At 40.0% G+C, this 20489-nt stretch overlaps 1 protein-coding gene across 1 annotated transcript in view; it reads left to right on the top strand.

The window, feature by feature from the left end:
* sez6b (seizure related 6 homolog b) overlaps positions 1-20489 on the top strand; it is a 168544-nt gene that overhangs the window by 47385 nt on the left and 100670 nt on the right. The window contains exon 2 of the mRNA XM_061073474.1: positions 19497-20090. Coding sequence (XP_060929457.1) covers positions 19497-20090 — 594 coding nt within the window. The remainder of the gene's footprint in view (positions 1-19496; positions 20091-20489) is intronic.

The following is a 20489-nucleotide window of genomic DNA, read 5'->3' as shown; positions in this document are numbered from 1 at the left end:
GTGTAGAAACATCACTGTTCTCACACTGTTGTGTTATTGCTTTTGTTGCTGAAAATGATGATACACGTGTGGTAAACAAACAATAATGTTGGTGGGTACAGTTCAACCATAAAGGAATAACAGCAACTATATATAACTATATATATAGAAACTGAAATGTATTGCATTTACAGAAGACACTGATTTTCTCCTTAGATTCACAAAATATGGTTAAAACAAACATTTCACTGTCTGCATCATAGGACGCTGTAAATAACAATGTCATCCATTCTATCAAAACCAGTTAACTAATCTGTTCGTCGCTCTCCACTGATTAGTTTTCATTCAGATTATGAGCGGAAAACACTCGTGCAGGTGGAACTACCCAGTGACATATGGGCTTTGAGGATTCCAGGCCTGCAGGTCTTCTCAAGGACCCCATTTCAGCCCCTAATAGTACAGAGAAATGGGTTTCAGGCATGGCAGATAGTATCTTTGTGTTTTTGTCTGGGGGAGATGAAAGGAGGCCAGGCTCCATGTATATGGCTGTGAAGATTGGGACTCGCTGTCTTTCTCATCTTCACTCCATTCTACAGAATTAATGACAGCAGCTCTATCATGCTATGGACCGGAGGGTGGAGAGACAGTGGGGGTTGTGAATGAAAGGAGGGGGATTACTGTGTTGAATCCCCGAATGGAATTCTCTTCTGTTTTTCTTTGAAATAACTTGGTGGGGTTTATTTCACTGTACAATCATGTCCTTTTCTCCATTTCTTTATTTTCAAAATCTCTACCTTCAAATCATTTTAGTTTTTGTCATGAGGGTTGTTAATTTTACAATGGATTCCCTGGAAACTGGTAGGACATGAGGAGGAAGAGCTTAATGGTCCTCCTACCTGGCATTAATGTGTGTCTTGTGTGATCTGCTCGCAAGACTCTCAATACGTTATTAGAATGCATCTCCACATGTGTCTCTAGTCAGTAGTTGTGATTAGATCTCACTTCCTCAATATATATGCAAAGAAAAATACATACATCATCAGTGTTTACAAAGACCCAAATGGCTTCTTGTTTTTAGTCAGTGTGTGTGTGTGTGTGTGTGTGTGTGTGTGTGTGTGTGTGTGTGTGTGTGTGTGTGTGTGTGTGTGTGTGAGTGTGTGTTTGTGTGTGCGAGGGGAAGAGAAAGAGAGAAGGAGGCTGGTAAAAAAGTGCTGAGGGAATCAATGTGCTGGACACAGCTTTACGATGAAACAAGATTTTACCCATTTGAAACCTTCAGAGGACGTCAGGTGAGGAGGAGATGCTTTAATGTGGCTCGGGACACATTTGCATTTAAACTAAAAAAATGTGTTGATCTGATGTCAAGTACTTCCTCAGTGTGTCTTGGCTGCATTTAAAGCTACAACTGAAAGCTGCCCACTTGTGATCAGATCACCTGAGATCGATGTTGAAGTCTTAAGGCCGAATTATAGTCGTTTTTTTACGCACGCACGCACGCACGCACGCACGCACGCACGCACGCGTTTTGGGTTATAGTTCCCCCAGAGTTGCGCGTGTTGCAACGCAATTCACCGCCAGACCACTAGGCGGAGTAATGTTTGTTGTTGAAGTCGGCTCTTCTTCGTGTGTGGCACACGTTTATTGACATCGCCACAGCGGCTCCTCAGAGCCTTTTTCTGGCGGACAAATCCGCCGGTTAGTGACGGGTTATACTAGTGGACATGGTTTCGGATCTTTTCTGCCAAGTGCTCTTCTATTTGGTCCATATTCGTTCTTCTAAATCTTCCGTGGCTTCCGCAGTTTCCGGGAATGAAACCGGAAATGCGACTCCGGACGGGATGTAGTAAGCAGACCAATCACAAGCCTTGCGGGCTGCGTGAGGCTCGCGTCGCTTTGTCGTATAGTCAGAAAAATTGGCTGACGCACGCAAGCCGCAACACGCCCCCCGCAAGTACGCAAGGGGCGTGTTGCGTCGCTCGCGTGCGTGCGTGCGTCCGTAAAAAGCCGACTATAAATCGGCCTTAATCGTAACAAACAAAAACACACAGACAGTTTTCAGAGTTACGATCATGATGTTGTAAGTTTTTGGTAATTTGATTCTTATAAAAAAAGAAAAATCATTACAAATCAAAACTCTCATTTCATTTCAATGTAGCTTTTCACCTTGAGTTCTTTCTTTATCATTTTCAATTTATGCATTTATTATTGTATTCAATCTTCGGAGAGTTAATTAAATTATTTTGACAAACATCAACCTCCCGAGCAGGGTTATACATTGTCACGGAGCTCAGCCTTATTCAAACCGTCAGTAACATTTTCAAACCCAGCTCTGTTTGCTGATAAATGTCAACATGCTAACTTAAGATCTTGACTTTGGTAAATACCATGTTGGTTGTATTGTTATTAGTTATTATTACACTGCCAGTGTTAGAATGCTGAGGTTAGCATGTCGTGTCAAAATTTTGTTTAAAGCAAGGCAACATACAACCAGTCTGGCTGTATAGATTTCAAGTCTTCATTGTCCTGATATGTTTAAATATTCATATAATGTGAAGCAGTAGTCCTATAACAGGCTCCACCTATTGTAAAGCCATTAAGGATAATATAAAATGTTAACATGCTAACACATCAGAAAATGTGTGTTGCATGGTGTGTGATGAGAGTGTGTGTGAGTGTCGATAGCGAGAGTTGGACGATTCATCACGTGTGCCACCAGTGAGCAGCTAAGGTGCTGAAGTACTTGATCTTCCCCCAACGCTGCCAGCTGCTGATAGGTCCCACATCTCACCACCCCTCATACTTCTTCATCTAATTGGATTGCGGCTTGTCAGCATCTCATTTATACAGGACCACCGCCTCCTCCACATTTACAGCATTCTGCCGCTGATTACTTAGCTCGGAGCTTCCCGACACAGCCTAAGTAATGACTTTGCTTCCTAATTTCGCCTATACATTCATATTTGACTCCTCCTTGTGTTGTCCTCCATTTCACTCTTTGTCTGTATGTATCTGTTTGTTATTTTTCAGTCTCCATTGCTGTTCTCTTTGGAAACCCTTCTTTTTTTCCCTTTGCCCAACTTCACCCCCTCCAGCCTCACGATGAAGTCAAATAGTCTGTGTCTGGATCTTGGTGGAGACAGTAGGTGGAAATATCCAAGGTGACAGATGGACCGAAGCTGCTGGACACTGGCAGTAGAATGTCGTACAGCTGATAGACAGGCATCAGACACACATCTATTTGAGCTGCACTATATACACTGTCTTGATTACATGTATGAAAATCGAATGAGCTACAGAAGAGAAGACTAATTGCAAACAGCATCCTATGATTTACATTAAATATCTTATATTAATTTCAAGCAGTAGAAAATAATTCCGTTATTTTCTATTTTAATTCGGGACCAGGTTTTGTCTCTTAAATGTATCTTAAATCTCTTGAGCCCCTAAATTAAAAAAACATTTGTATAGTGCCAAATTACAACATACATTTCACAATTATATGGAAGCCCAAACATATCCCACAACAAGCAAGCATTAGCAACTGTGGAGAAAGAATACTCCAGTTTAGCTGGAAGAAACCTCTGGCACCACCAGGCTCAATGTGGGCAACCATCTGCCTTGCCTGGTTGGGGCGGATGGATAAATGGGGGAGAGAGGAGAGGTGGGTGAAAAAGAGGGGAGAGAAAAGTGATTTAATGGTTCAAACCAAACATTTACTGAAAACTGGTATTTTGGGTTTAAGATGCAGCACACGATCTGCTTCATCCCTGATCCAAAAAGTCTTTATTTAATTATACAGACTCTGTTCATCTGATACTTGGGGACACATTCTAAAGGATCGCTCTGACACATATGCTCACTCACCAATTTATTAGGTACGCTTAAATAAAACTAATGAGGTACACTACAACAGAGCTGCAGTAAATCCTCCTCCTTGAGGATGATTTTTTTTCAACAGTTTTTATTAGAACTCCTTTGAGTGCAACTCAGTTCAGTTCAACAACGCCACAAATTACAGCCTCCAAAATGACCATGAAATAAAAAGAAAACATCCTCTTAAACAGATTCAATAAAAACTGATCATTACAATCCCCACTGAAGGTAGGGCTGACAATTTATTGCTAAAGCATTTTTTGTTAAACCTCTTTAAATTATCTTTCCATGCCAAAAGCAATGAATGAGTGAAAAATTCGGACAATGCCAAGAAAAACTCTGTCATCTGTTTGAAGGCATCGTAAAATGCTGATCCAATCATCTTAATTGTCCCAGATGAAATGATTGGATGGCCAACCTACCTGTCAAGTCTTTTACAGTGATCAAATTTGTTTTCTACGAGTGAAATGGCTTATTTGCATCCTTTTGAAATCGATTTACTGTTGCTGGTTTCTCCAGAATCAATAACTATCTGTGAGAGGGATATTTTATTGCAGGCCTCACACTGAATTACTTCTTTGCAGGTTTACCTAATAATTAATTATTCGCTAGCAAGACTTTACCTGAGCTGGAGAATCAATATATTTTCTCCAGAACTCAATGGAATGCTTTCATCTCTGAAGTGAAACAAAGTTTAGAAAATCACTGGCAAAAGTATTTTTGCATCAACAGGGAAAATAAAAAAAAAATTACAGTTTAAGTTTAAACCAATTTGTTACTCAGAAATGACTGTTACAGGAAATAGATGCAATAGTTGAACAACAACATCAGGTGATACACAGCGTAGCATGACGTTACCATGACAGTAGAGATACAGTGATTAAGATAAGATAAATAAGGCTTTATTAATCCCGAAGGAAATTCTTGTGATAGCTTGCTCCAAGATAACAGTACAGAACAATATTAACTACAATATAATATAGATATAGAATGAAAGCTCAATCCAATTGAAAATGCGTTTGCACAAGAGGAAAATGCCGAATTGATCAAGAGAGCACTTCCATAATTAACCTGTGTCTTTAATTATCAGCAAAAAATTTGAAAGAAAGAAACAAATTTTCCTAACTTGGTGAATGGATGATGTTGGTGTGGAGTTTATGGAAAATGTTATCTTCAGCTGATTTGTCATGCTTGCTGCACAGATGTCAAGTTGGTGCCAGTTGAATTCTGAAGTGTTCCGTCTAATGAGGAAGTCTGTCGTCAGTGTAATCAATGCAGTTCCTAATTTGTTTTCTGGTCAATTATTTAGCTAGTATTTGTCAAACAGGGAAAATGGCCAACACACACACACACACACACACACACACACACACACACACACACACACACACACACACTACATGCCAGCTGAAATGATACAGTCCTTCATCTGAATAATTTCTGGCCACAGTATGATTTCATTGACATTTAAAAATAGATAATCACACAGCCTGAGAGCACTCAAAAGTGTGTACATGTTGTAATCCTATAGGCCTCTCACACAGCAGACGTTCTGTCATAGTGACAATTGAAACCTGTACTTTTCCCACTGTCCTACATGTCAAAATGTCTTCGTTGATTACCAGACGTGTTGACAGGATTATTAGCATAGTGAGGCCTCAAGGCAGAATTTAATATGCACTTATTAAGAGGGCACAAGCTCCTTTTGGAGCCAATTATGCTAGTTTAATTAAATGGCTCAGTCTCAGATAAGAACTTCTAACTCAATGCATTCCTGTTCTCTAATACAAAGAAACACAAAGGCAACAAATGGTCCAAATGAAAGACATAAGACAGGTGGTGGACTAGTGGCAGAAACTTGGACTATGGTCAGAAAAGGTCTCTGGTTCGTCTCTGGTTCGACTCCACGGAGAAACAACAAAAAGACGAACCTGGATCTGTCCATAAATCCAAGGAATTCTCCCTACCCTGTCTAGTGCCCCTGAGCAAGGCACCTTACTCCCCTAACATCTGCTCCCCGGGCACCGTACACAGCTGCCTACTGCTCTGTGTGTCTGGCACCAGATGGGTTAAAAGCAGAGGTTACATTTCCCCTTGCATGAGTGTTCCTGTGCATGTCTGTGCATGTGTGTGGGATAATAAAATGTGTCTTAATCTTAATATGTATTGACTATCTCTTACTCATTGCATCAAAGTGTCATGAGTGAAACAAACAAAGACGTAATGTGAACGTGAGTGATGGTGGAAGATAATTGGTGAAGTATCATGGTACCAGATGTTAAGATCTCTATGATAGAACAATTTAGGGAATAAATGGTAATGAAGTCAACCCAGTTAGTAATAGCAAGCTCAAATGATTGGCTTAGCATACTCGGATGTACAGTGTCAACGTATGGCCAGCTGTCAAGGCTCTTTAGCCCTGTACCTTTCTTAGACAAAACATGACTCTGACTAACGTTACTGTTCTAAACTAAGCTTAGAAACTTCTAGGAGAATTTGCTGTTGGCCAGATCACACAAAACCTCAATACTGCTTACAGCGAGGCGGTAATAATGATTATTAAAAGAGAAAATTGGTTCAACGGCAGGATATCGGGTCCATGATCAGGCTGAATGTCCCCACTCTTAACTCTTTACTGGCTCTGAGGCTACAATAGTTATGATAATTCTGCATTTCACCACATTTGTGACATTATTTGTTCTGAAGGGCTGGATATCGGACCTCAGTACATCTGTACATGCATCTGTGAACCGTTGTTCAGCTCCAAAAAAGAGTGTTGCATTGAAAGAGGTAATATTTTGATTTACCGGGTCTTTATCAGGCAAACACATTACAAGACATCTCATTTAGCTGACACTTTTATCTAAAGCGACTTACAGTAAGTGCATTCTACCATGAGGGTACAAACCCAGAACAACAAGAATCAACCAAGTACAATTTGTCAGGCTAAAACCCAGCACAGTCAAAGATTACCTCAAAGGTTTTCAGTCTATTGAAAATATTCTGGTGCTTAAATCTACTATTCAGACACTCTATTGAGACTAAGGATAGTATGTATCTCCCTATTTAATCTATATCCTATTTTATTTAAATCCTTCCAATGGCTGCATGTCTTTAGATAATGTTTGATAAGCTTTGAGAACTTTGGCTCTAAAGAGATATTTTAATAAATGTATTGTATCTGCACTCTGCTCCAATCTACATAGAATTATCTAAAGACTATAATTAAACTATTTCTTAAAATAATTTTGCAAACTGAATGCCAATGGTTTCTGCATGTAAACGGGACATTTCTCAAATAAATAGCTTTGCAAAGTGTTATATCAAGCCTTCGTGTTGACTGTAGAGTGTGAAAATAGAATTCCTTCCTGCTTTTTATCTGTGCACACAGACACCAGCCACTTTGCTGTTAACAGTGTGCACCTGAATGTGTGCTTGCCACAACATCCAGTTATCAGTGTGTGCCCAGTTTACATTTAGTCATTTCCATAGGTCTGAATGAATTTATGCTCACTCAAACATGTCCCGCATCGAGAACATTGCATTGTGATACTGCAGCAAGTGCTTTCCCTCTAAATCACAATTCCTGGCATTGTTGAAGTGTAAGGCTGCCAAACCATTTCCATGTGCTGTTGTTTGATAGGTGGATCCAGGCTCTCTCTTGGGCAATTTTGTTTTACATTAATTTGTTTGCCATCCGTAGCTGGGAAAGTGACAGCCGCCAGAACCTGAGCTGTGTCTGAATCCTCACTGATTACTGCTGCACTTAGAGCAAGAACAGGGTCCCCGTCTCTCAGTGTTTTTGGCACAAGCAGCGAGCAAAATCAAATGCAATAAAAGCATGTCTGGATTAGAGCTTGTTAAGCAAGAGAAGAACCTTTAATTGCTCGGGCTTTGTGTAGCTTCACAAAGAGCTGGCATTGCTAATCTGTAGCTCAAGGGTGAATGCTTGTGACGAAACAAGCGGAGATGCAACGTGTGGTGGAGGGGGGAAGAAAGGCATTTTGGGGACGTGGGATGTGAGCAGGGTTGGTGACAAAGATACACACAGTTTCAATTAGCTGCTGGCAGATTGTTTTTCTTCATCACGTCATGAGTCTGCAGGTTACAGTTAGAACGCCTAGATGACACATCATTAAGGACAGTAATTCTGTAGTCTGGGGGGGAACTGCACTCTTCAGCTACTCAAAGGTCTGATATGGTTTCTGTACCAAGCTGTGATAACCAGTAATGTCTGGGATGTGTGAAACACAGTGACATCACAGACAAGTTAATTTCTCAACGAAAACAAGGTGAACCATGTGGTCATCATCCACACTTTCCTTCGTAAACATCAGTTTAGAGATGAAATTAATGTTTATATCTGTATTTGTGGCTTTCACATTATGACTATTACGATAATTATTATTATTGATTAGTTGACGGGAAAACAAAATTACAGTACCTCATTTATGGGAAATCAATAAAAACTCTAAAGCTTAAAGGTGAAATATTTAACAATGACAAATAATGGCTACAGACAGATGTGAAAATCGCTACTGTACAACCAACTAGGAAATAGTGACAGAAATGACATTCTTCATTTCTTTATTTATAAATGTACAAGTACTTCGTACATCAATGTCTTTCAGTAAATGCCTCCAAGCACTGTCATATACATGCATGTTCAGTCGACAGGCTTTACAGTCCTGTAGGGGTTTATTAAGTGGAATAACTGCTGCTCACATGTGCCACTGCTCCTCTCATCTGCTGCTAGAAAAACAGGCCATGCTCTCAGTCTCTTGGCACAGCATTGCATGTCTTCCCTCTAAGCCACAGATCAATGCATCTACACTGATACGGGCTGGAGCTGTCTATTGATCCACTCTGCCTCGTCCTTGTCCTCGGTCATTATAGCGATGACAGAGTGACCTTTTCCAGAGGTGTCAGAGTGGAAAGAAGAGTTTTTAACAGCCTTCATCATAATAAGGCCTGGGGGCACTGATTCTCCACCTTGGAGCGCAGGTTCGAAAGATCACCATTAGCCACAACAACATACATACATTTTCAAAGATATATTCCATTATTACAATGTCAAGGTAATCCCTGTCATGCTATTTCTACATAAGGCTGGGTTTAGTGATCACAGTTGTTGACGGAATATTAACTCTAGTTAGCGATGGTAGTAATAAGCAGCACTAATAGTTGCAGTACTGGTATCAGTATAAAAGGATTATGGGTATTGGTAGTTAAGGTAGATATAGGTGCAGTAGGCATGTTAATGATAGCGCTTTATTTATAGGAGTATTAGTAGCAATAGCTGTTGTATTAGTAGCATTGTAACAGAAGGAGGCTTCTGAGGTTTCTTTATTGATGTAACAATTTAATAATGTGAGATAAGTTAATAGATCAACTTTACTGAGCACATGCAGAGCTTTTAGTACCAAGGATGAGCCAAAAATATAACAAATTCTATACATGCAGTGCAAATGACGGTGGAGAAAGCATTTAATGTCAAATATTCCAGCATACAATCTTTTCCAATCAATTGAAGAAAATTTAATTTGCCACATTTACATTTCTACTTTTAACTATTCAATGGAAAACAGCGTATTCGATTATATAAGTATAAAACATGCAAAAACGTTCCAAAACACAATCCAGTCTAATTTGATGTTTTTAAGGCTTTTACCTTTAAACAAGGTCAAAGAACATGCTGTGTACAAGCAACAGAACTGCATTTCATTTAATTCATTTTCTCGAGATCTACCACAGCAAAGTGAGTTATTGCTGCTTTTGACTCCTGTGATGTTTCAGGTGCCACAGGGAAGCCGAGAGACTTGTGTCTGGATATATAATGGCTGTGGCCGAATACCTGGTAAGATTGGATGGATAAGTGTCCCTTGCTGCAGGTGATGGGAGCACAATTGATAATGAGGGAAATTTTTAAGTGGGTAACATTTTGCTTGAGGCAACTCTGGATTAAGAGTTTGACTTGTATTCAGAGCGCCTGAGATGGTTTTTGCGATCAATTCTGCCTCATAAAAATCCAAAACATGCTGCAGATATGCTGAGTTTATACATGAGCTGAGCAATTATTCCCTTTTCAGGTCTCGATCAAATCAAATTCAATTGATTTTTACTGTGAGTTTGTGAGATCTGATTGAAAACTCTTCACCGTACTTTTTGAGAAGCTAAGATACATTTCAATGATAAGATTTATCACATTTCAGTAAGAAATCCTGTTTGATTTGAGTCAATAGTTTCAAAGTATGCGTCTAGTGTAACTGAGCTTTTTCCTGTAGACATAAGCCATTAATGATGATGTGTGAAACATTCTCAAGGTTTTTCATTGGCCTTTGTTCGAGTTCGGCTTGGTTGTATCTGAAAAGGTTCCACCGAGGAAAAGTAGGACATTTTCCAGTTTGGCAACAGTTTGAGCTTATATCTTCAAAAAATGAAATTAATTGATGCATGCCCTTGTAAGATGGCAATCATTTGTGCAATTTGAACCAATACGACAATCTAGGGGAAATCTGTGTGCACAATACACTTGATACCAGCAGGTGCATTTTCATACCCTGACTAATTTGCAGTTTTGCAGAGTGATGGAATAATTGCAAGATAAACACAAACACAACAGTAAAGTAGAAAGACTGCAGTCTCCCAGCCTGATGAGAACTGCATTCTCATCACTGCAACGTGCACACCTTGAGCTGGCTGCCGGTCAAGATGGTAAAAACGTTATGGATGTTTTGAAGGCACTCTGACGTAGCAAAACTTCTGCTGGTGCTGCTGATGGAGAGAGGCAGGAAGAGAGTGAGCATGATAGAAAGTGCAAGGCAAATAGCACACATTAATGAGAAACAGTGTTCTTAATAATGAATAAGACATAATATCACTACATCTACTTGGGCTATGACCACTCAAGGGTTCAGTGAACCTCCTGAAACAACACAAACAGCACCCGGCAAAATGGTTTTGGTGTTTGCATTATCTGCCCTGTGAAAGATTGTTCTCAAAAAAAAAGGGAGCTCATTAAAAAAATGAAATCATCTTGACAACATAGTTTGGTTTGAGTAGTTTTATGGTTAGGAAATGGGCGACAGCAGGTCGTCATGTTCGTAGCAGCCGAAGGTCAGAAGGTGAGTGGCGATGGGGATTAAAATAAGTTACAGAACATACACCTCTCTTTATGCAGGTCACCTCAGGCCCTGATTGGCTATTAATAATGTGAGTTCAAAATCTGTAAAGTAACCAACATCTGTCACATATCTCTCTGTGATACGTTAGGGTAAGCTTTAGACCGACATATGCAGGCTGGCATATTGTTGTGTTCCCCCTGGTGATTTTGGGGAAGCATTGTCTCATCTGCCACCACCTATGTGCAAGCGTGTCATTTTGGTTCAGCGGTTTTCCTGGAGGAAGACTGTGAATTTGGGTGTCCTCCGAATATATGGTTTCCTCCTGGTATCTAGACCACATCTTCCTCCCACAGTCCAATAGGTAATAGGCAACTCTAAATTTCTCATAGGTGTGATGTGCCACTTTGTTTCAGTCATTTGATTGTCTCTTGTCTAGGGTGCACACCACCTCTCTCCCAATGTCAGCTTTATCCCCAGCCCCCCCCCCATGCCACATTAAAGTATAAGCAAGTGCAGCCAATGGATGATGGACTGTATTATTGTTGTTAAGTGAGTCGAGAGCAATGGCAGCTTTCCAAAAATATGAATAAAGAATTTAATTAATGAAAATTTCAAATTCAGACTTTGTTTTTAAAGCCAAGGAGATAAGAAGAGAGACCGAGGGAAAGAGATGCAATCTTTACTCGCTAAACAATTTGCCATTTCATATTTTAAGCACCCGATGCACAGATGTTTCTGGGCAGAATCACCTTCTTCTTTATTATTCTATTCTACTGTAGATATTTCTGCCACAAACACACACAATTGACCCCTTTCCACACTATGGCTACACACAGCCATCACCTGCTGGCATCCTTTACGAGCTTCACTGTCCTCTGTGCTGCACTCACATATAAAGTGGTCAGCGAATCTAGCTGGAGAAGTTGAAATCAAAGAAATCCTATCAAAAGGCACAGGAGGCCTCCTTTCATGTCTGTTTTAGTTCATTTGCAGCGAGACAACTGCTTGATCCAGCAGTTCCTTGCTATAGAGGCTGAATAAATGCTCTATGCGTTCATTCAGGAGACAGATAAAAGTGAATATTGCAGGGTGGGGGGTCATCCTTCCCCTATGCACTGATGTCGGTTGCTACAATATTTATGTGTATGCAAAAGGACATTCAGACTCATGAGTTATCTTCACAGCACATAAACACATTTGAGGCCATTTCACATTGGCTTAGGTTTGATGTGCTGCTTTTTGATGACTTCTACAACTGTCGAATGGTTTATGGTTTATTTAAGGTTTATGTTAATAATTTTAAAGCAGAGGACTTGTGACCCTCTTGTTTGACTCCAATCCATGTTGACTGCTTTATCAGTTTCTGACTTCCCTGTGAAGAGAGAGGGCACAGAGCACTGCTGTGCACGTGTTGTGATGACAATGTAATCACTGCATGCATTGTGTTCAGAAGAGCAAAATTCGCTATTTATTTACAGCACTAGAGTCTCAAGGAGGAGTTTAAGGTGGATAGTAGAGGAGTAAGACACAAGATAGAGACACCAGAGGCTGGGGATCAGATCTAGACACATCCTGTCTGTGGTTAGGTTAAGACAACAGAAGCACTCTGAGTTCTGGGAATATGTTGTGTGTGAAGTCAAGTTCATGGTCTTTCCTGCACTTCAATCAAGTGTTTGAGAGTAGAAGCAAAAACCACAGAATGCAGTCATTCCATATGAAAGATTGATGTTCTGCAAAATGTTTATGGAACACTTTTTTTCATGTACAAATAACAATTATATAGCTGTAAATAGGATTACATTTTTTTTTATTTTTAGCTGTATATAGTAAATGCTTTAATAAAGTCGAGTTCTAGTTTTTACAGTTCCCATTAGCACATTCATACAGATTTTCTATATGAATCACACATCCCATTCTCTCATGGCACAGCCATCAGCAGCAACTTCGATTTGAGCACATTTTGACATACTGATTAGAGGAGCCAGGAATCCAACTTAAAACTTTTCAGCTAGCACACTCACTTTACTCAGAGTCCTGTCTCTGCATTTACGACATCAGAAATATAACTAGACTATGGAAGTGTATCTCTTTGTTAAGTGGTAAGTTCATATAATTGAATTTAAGTCACACAGTTTATCTTCCAATGTCCGTATGTCTGGGGAAAATGTGGATATTTCCTATGCCCCTGTTAATTCTGTCTTTGCATTTCCTGCATTACATAAACCGATTGCTAGCTTGTTAAATTGTTACATGTCAAAAGGGACTGTATAGCTAGGGTTGATGATCCTGGAAAAGCTATCAACACAAGGCTATACTTTGAAAATATTTATTGAGAGCACAGGGTCACTGCAGGCAGGCAGGTCGCTGGTGACAGTCTGGTACGCCAGCATGTCATTTAATTTGGCCTGCATGAACTTACCAACCCTATATCAATATTGCATCCATGTTGCTGTTGCCTAGCAGCAGTGTTCTTATAACTCTACCACCTGATTGCCAAAATTTACACAATTTTCCACATTTTTTGTGTCTTTTCATAGTTTGGAAAAATATTCCTTGGAAAAGTCTTGTATAGATAAGTACGTTCAAAGCTTAAGGGTAAGGGACTGACTGACAGTCAGCTTTACGACCAGAGTGACTGATTTTCCTAACTTGCTAATAATGTTGCTTTGAGTGCATCAAACCTTAGAGACATCATGGTGCTTCATTTTCACAACTGAACCCGAAATAAAATGAGTCTGGCAACCTTCATTGCACTTCTAATTAAACTCAAACAATGTCATGTGGTGAACAGGTTAAAATACTTTTTACTCCTTCGATGCATGGCTGATACGTTTGTTCAGCAAAGTTTAGGGTGTTTGTTTCTTCATTAGAAACTGAGTGATGTTGACAATGGAACTTTACAGGTAAATTAGCAAGCGTGGGTGAGTGGGTGACTCATTTTATCTTCTGCATTAATTCGAAGTGGCATGTGAAGTGTTGCATGTGCAGATATTTGTCTGTGGTGGTTTATTTCAGGATGCCTGTATCCTTTTTCTAAGCCAATTGGAAAGGTGTTAGATAGGTAGGTGATAAAATAAACAATTGTGGTTGAAACTCTTGGCAATAAGAATTACCACCATTCTCTCCATTCTCAGATACACTCTGATCTGCTGAGTGCAGGGGTTTAAATGCTGAATAGACTTATGTTCACTGTATGTGCAACATAAAACCAATTGCCTGAACAATCTTGGAGTACATGTATCATATTCTTGGTGGTTTCATGTTGACATCATACAGATTGTTCTTTTTTGGGGGCTTTTCACTGTGGTATCTGGAATGTTGAACCATTTTAATGGTGTGTGCTTGCAAGCATATCCTTATTAACATTAACTCAAGAACAATATGCAATAGAACCTAGAAAATTACAGATGTAAGATGATCTTATTAGATATCGGAAGACCTTGATGCGTCAGTGTGCATTTTAATGAGGATAAACTTAAACACAAGAAAGAGACAAGGACTATTCTGAATCCTTTGCTTATTCATGTATTAAAGTAGAAGTGACATTCAGCACATGAACCATCGACCTTGTCCTTAATGCAGCATTTTAACCCTGATTGTCATGTCTTCTTCTCACAACCTGAAAATTAGATACTCAAATATTCCCTTGACCCGGTGAGGTACCGAGCACCACCACAGTCAATCAAGATGTTTTACAGGTGATTAGTTTATTTACTCTCTTTGATTTCAATAGTACTCTTAAAGAGTCGTTAGTTGTTACTGAAAGCTCAAGATATGACCTACGACAAAACACTGTATTGTTTGCCCACAAAGGCCACCACCTTCTGACAATGTGGTACAGAACAGTAGCCCTGCATTGGAACATAGCTGTTGCTAACCAAGATTTAACCCAAATCCAGGTCTAAAAATTCCATTCTACTTCTGTAGTATCCCTGAGTTAGAATGATGTTGCTAGGCTACTATTCAAAAGGAGGTTTTTCAAAGCCCCATTTCGCATGGGAACCTTTTACTGCTGTTTAGTCTATTTCCAGAGGACAACCTCGCAAGCTCTGGGCTAACCTTACCCTGAAGCAGGTCCAGCAAGTCCTTGGCTAAAATTGGGGTTAGCCAAGGGATTTGCCAGGATTGTGCCATATGCCTTGGGCTTACAGCTGCCATAGCCCCTACCTTAGCCCACCAAGCCCAGGGCCAAAAGCTGCCCTTAGCCGGGGGCTAACTGTGTCTGAACCCTAAGGCAATTGATTCAAGTCAACCTCTGCAACTTTGTTCTTCTTTGTGAAGTGTGTTTAGTTCAAGTGCAAATGTCAAACAATTGGCTGGGACCCTTCTTATTCCTGCTTCTCTTAATAATCCTTACAATGATGTTACTGTATGTGGATGTTGAATTGACTAATAGAGGGACTAGTCCAGGATATATCAGTCTTGGTTACATTCTACATTTACATTTTTATTTATTTATCCCACACACATGCACAGACATGCACAGACACACTCATGCAATTGGGGGAAATTTGTCTTCTGCTTTTAACCCATCTGGTGCAGAACACAGAGCAGTGGGCAGCCATGTATGGTGCCCGGGGAGCAGATGGTGGGGGAGTAAGGTGCCTTGCTCAGGGGCACTAGGCAGGGTGGGGAGAATCCTCTTTGATTTTTGGACAGATCCAGGTTCGTCTGAGTTGTAATTCCTGTCCAGGTAAGTTTTTTGTTTTTTTTGTTGAAACTCCGTGAAGTCGAACCAGAATCGAACCAGAGACCTTTTCTGCCCATAGTCCAAGTTCCTGCCACTAGTCCACATTGTATTTTGCCACCTCTTCAGTATGCTCCTAAAAATATTCTTGTATCTCCCAAAACTAAGACAGCAACCGTTTTACTGTGACAATAATCGGTTTTAGAATATATACCATATTTTAGACATGAAAAATGTATCTAATGTGATACACATAGCTTAATATGTACAGTATATTCGAGTGGAAACATGAATTTTTTTTGGGGCCGTCAACTAACTGTGAAAACATTTGTGTCACAACTTCTCAGAGCCCAAGTTGACATATTAAAATGTATTTTTTTAGCCAAGGCATTGTTTGACACCCAAAATAAAAAAAGGAACAAATGAACAAAGTAACATTTGAGGATCTGGAGCTCGGCGTTACTTCACTAATTTCTGTTTGAAAGATAATTTAAATAAATAATCAAATATTGATATGATTCACTAATTGATGATAATTTAGCTCTAGAAACTAACTGCAGTACATACAAGCAGACGGGAACATGCGTATAAGAGTAAGTCGATCATTTTATACTTTTTTTTAACTTTGTGTTCCCTCATTCTGAATACAAAAAAAACACAAAAGCAGAAAACAGCCTTGATAGTGGAGACAAGCTGCTCCTGAGGCATCTGTCATATTTTGAGCAAACACCAGATTTACTTAAATCCAATGGAACTGCCTAAACACACTGCTCACCCAGTGTACATTACCTTTCACACATTTTAGCAGCAGTGTAGAGACAGATCTGCAGCCAGTTATGTTGGCTTCCTGTTTGACATTCATTGTTTTTCTTGTAAATCTACCTGCCAATGTGTCTGCTTCCGTGCAAAGAGCTGTGTGTGTGTGTGTGTGTGTGTGTGTGTGTGTGTGTGTGTGTCTGTGTGTGTGTGTGTTTGAGGAACGAGGTGCTGGTAGGGAAGTGGCACAACTACAATAAACCCTGATTGTTTGAAGCAGATAGCTATTAGCCGGCAGAGAGTGGGAGCTATTATGGTGGAAATGAAGCATTGTTAAAGAAACATAAGACTTCCCTCAGCGGATGATAGCCTCCTGAAGGGGTCTCAGATTAGATCTCACAGGTGCACTTGGTAGGGAAGCGCTGATCATTACACTGGGAGAATTATAGCGGCTCATCAAATCTCCTCAGGAATGAATATTAAGTCTTATTATGAGGAGGATAGGGAGGGAAGAAACCACTGATGTGAGCAATTTGAGAGAATTGTTTGGATTGTACTGTTTGACGTTCTACAAGGGTTATTCAGTATGCCAATTGACACACAGGGTGGAACAGCACTAATGCACTGCTCCCCATAAGGAAGTGTTGAAAGGAAATATGGCTCAAATATAGCTCTGAATAATGGAAAGACTTTGTTTTATGGAGTGTGATTGAGCGTCCTGTCTCTGTCCAGAAGGACGAGCAGGTTCTCTCAGCTTGATGTCAGACTGAAGTACAGTGAAGCAGAGCAGTGAAAAGAGAAAGATGTAGAGTGTGACTGGATTTATTCTGTGCTTATGAAGTTATATTTTCTGCTGTCAAATTCACTGCAGTGAAATAAAAACGTCAAATTTCAAGGCAGGTAAATCAGCGACTCAGTATTTGTGAAAATACCTAATATTGGAAATCCGATTGAAACCCCTTTAGAGTACAACAGGCTTGCTGTACAGCACATATACAGTATATACTGACAATGTTAATTTATTCTTCATCAGATTACAATGACATAATTCAAACAAACCATACATTTTCAAAGGTCAAGGAGGATGGAGCTCAATAGACTTCAATTATATAGTGTGTTCATTTCAAATGTACACAGATTCAACCTGAACCTGTCACAATTTTAGAGAGCAGGTGGACAAATGCAGGAGCAAGGCAGGAGGCAGGTCCAATTCAAAAAGTGTATTTTTTATTGAAAATACAAAATAAGGGGCAGGCTTGGAAGGAAACCAAACTGGCAAACTGAAACTGTCCAGGAAAAAACAACTTGACAGCACGGAGACCAAACTGACAGAGAATATTTAGACAGAAGACGACTCGACTGAGACAGAACGGAGGACTTGACTTAAATACAAACTGAACTGATGACAAACTAGTGACAGGGGGCACAGGACAAACAGGTGAAACTGACTGGAGGCAGGAAGTAAAGAGAACAGAAACACATGAGAGAGATCAGAATCTCACAATATTTATCTTAGAGTTCAGAGCCAAGAGTCATGACAAAACCTTAACAGAAGAATTTTTAAAACATTAAAATCTACCAACATTGTCAGACAATTTTATAATCTCTTTCACATTTCTATATGATTTATACTCCTACTTAGACCTAACATTAATAATGTTCATATCTAAAATAAATTAAATAAACTCTCACATAGTAAAGGAAAACAGTGATGTGATCCATGACATCACTAATACTATAAAAACATCAGGAAATGCTCAGAGGCCTCCTCCCAAAAAATGGTGCTGCAAAGGGGTGTGAACAAAGGATCAAACATGAATCAATGTTCTAAACTGCATTATAATAAGGCAACTTGAACTGACTTTTGACTTAGTGTTTTCTGGAATCAACGTTTGTTCTCTGATGTGAACTGTAAGTTAGCAGGGATAGTAAGTGGTGCATCATTAGCAGCAAAATGGTGGATAGTACAAATTAACTTGTGTTTGTTATGGCAGTTATTTGTCTTTAGACCTGAACCAATATATTCTTGGTTGAAAAACAGTTCTAAATTTGGTGCAAGAACCAGTTCTATGTTTGTGTAAATGATGTGTGAGAAATACAAATTGATGAGAGCCTTAAAGCTACCTCTGCATTATTACATAATTCAAAGGCCCTGCGTTTTACCTTTATTGTGATTTTAATGATTTACTGTTTTTTAAAATAACCAAATCTTTCTGATGAAAGGAGAATGGTCTCAGGGGCTGAAGGCAACATATACTAAAGCTGTCATGTCTATATTTTCATGCAGTATTGTCTTTTCTGTGCTCTGTGCATGACGGGTACTAAAAGGCAACTAGATCCGTCCACACAATATTTCTCAATCACATGAGATGAAATAGGGCCAATGTCTCGTCAAAGGATTTCATGATTTGTGAATATTTCACACCTCCACATCTCTGGTCTTTTGGGGTGATTGATTGACAATCTGATAAATCTGAAGAAGTTATCATTATCTTAAAATAAACAATAATAAAGGCTTAATATTTTTACCAATGTGGCACTTAAACATACAGGGTGAAAACTCATTGGCCAAATGTGCTGTTTTAGGTGAAAAACTACCACTTACAGAAAAATCTTAATGCCCTATTGTGTCCTTAACATAATTAAATGAAATGGAATGCACATAACACACAACATGGAGGAATTTAGAATGTAAAAAAATTGTGATGAAAAAGTTAATAAAAGTAAATAAAATATAAATATTTTAATTACTGCCTTTCAGTGGAAAAGAGACAGTCATGTAAAAAGGAAGCAAGTCACCATGTTCAGTTTGTTAGAAACTGGTAGATAAAGATGTTCCTGGCTTGATGGCTCCTTGGTCTCTGGCTCGAGCACCATCCTCCATCATTATCCCATCGAAAATGGGATTGGCAGAGTGCGCAATGGCTGTGGGGGGAGTGGTTCTGAGCCACAGCAGAGAGCAGGGAGGAGAATGAAGCCAGCAATCTCTGCACCTGCTTGGCCAAGTGATTATTGAGTCTGTGATGTGAATCAATAATCTTCAAACCATACGTATTATTCTCTTTCATTCTCTGCAGCCTCTGCCTCTGAGGATGCTCAATCTATCACCCCGGGGGGCCCTCCGGAGAGCAGAGCCAGCTTGTACTCCACCACCCAGGACACGGACAGAAGACTCCCTGTGGTCACCACCGCCTCGCCTCTCAACATCATGAACCACCACCCTCTCTACAGAAATCCCCCACAACACCAGGCCCCACTCGGCCCCCATGTTCAGCCAAACTACTTTGAAGACAGCGGAGAATCCAGCTCACACCCCAGCACTCGTACCTCCCCCACCGTGCCATCCGGGAGTGCATACTCCACTCCACATAATGCTGATGAGAGGGCTTCAGGTGAGAGCGCCAAAGGCTCCAGCATGCAAACAACCCTTGTCATGCATGCATTAGAAGCCACTTCTCACTCCAACACCCCCATTACAGCCACCAGAGTGGTTGTAAAGGATCCAGGACAGGTTTCCACCATCACCTCTGCTACTGCTACAAAGGAGAACCATGTAGTGAGGCCAGATCAGCCCGGACTGAGGCAGAATGTGAGACCAGGCCGCAACGAAGAGGAGACCACCACCACCACTATCACTACCACCACCGTAATCACCACGATGCAGAGTCCAGGTAAACCACATTCTTACACTTATTTTAACAGTACCCAGTGACCACTTTATTAGGAACACCTGTGCAACTTCTTATTCAGGCAATTATCAACCAATGATATAGTGGTGGTATAGTGACAGCATCAAATCCCACAGGTACAGGTCTGTAGCCTCGGTAAGTGGACCCATCAAACATTTGAATAAAGTAGAAAAGAAGATATGTGATCCAAGTGACATTGACTGTGACATGATTGTTTGTTCCAGAAAAGCTGATTTGATTATTTCTGAAACTGCAGATTTTCGGGGTTTTTCTGAGTCTCTCTGTGGCCTCTGTTTATAAGCTTCTAAGGATACTCCTGTATGTTAGTTAATTTAAAAATGGTGACCTTTCAAGTGAATCCAGTTGAACCTTTGGGATGTA

This window comes from Limanda limanda, chromosome 6 (assembly GCF_963576545.1).
Source record: "Limanda limanda chromosome 6, fLimLim1.1, whole genome shotgun sequence".
Lineage (NCBI taxonomy): Eukaryota > Metazoa > Chordata > Actinopteri > Pleuronectiformes > Pleuronectidae > Limanda > Limanda limanda.
This window is presented reverse-complemented; position numbering and strand designations above follow the sequence as displayed.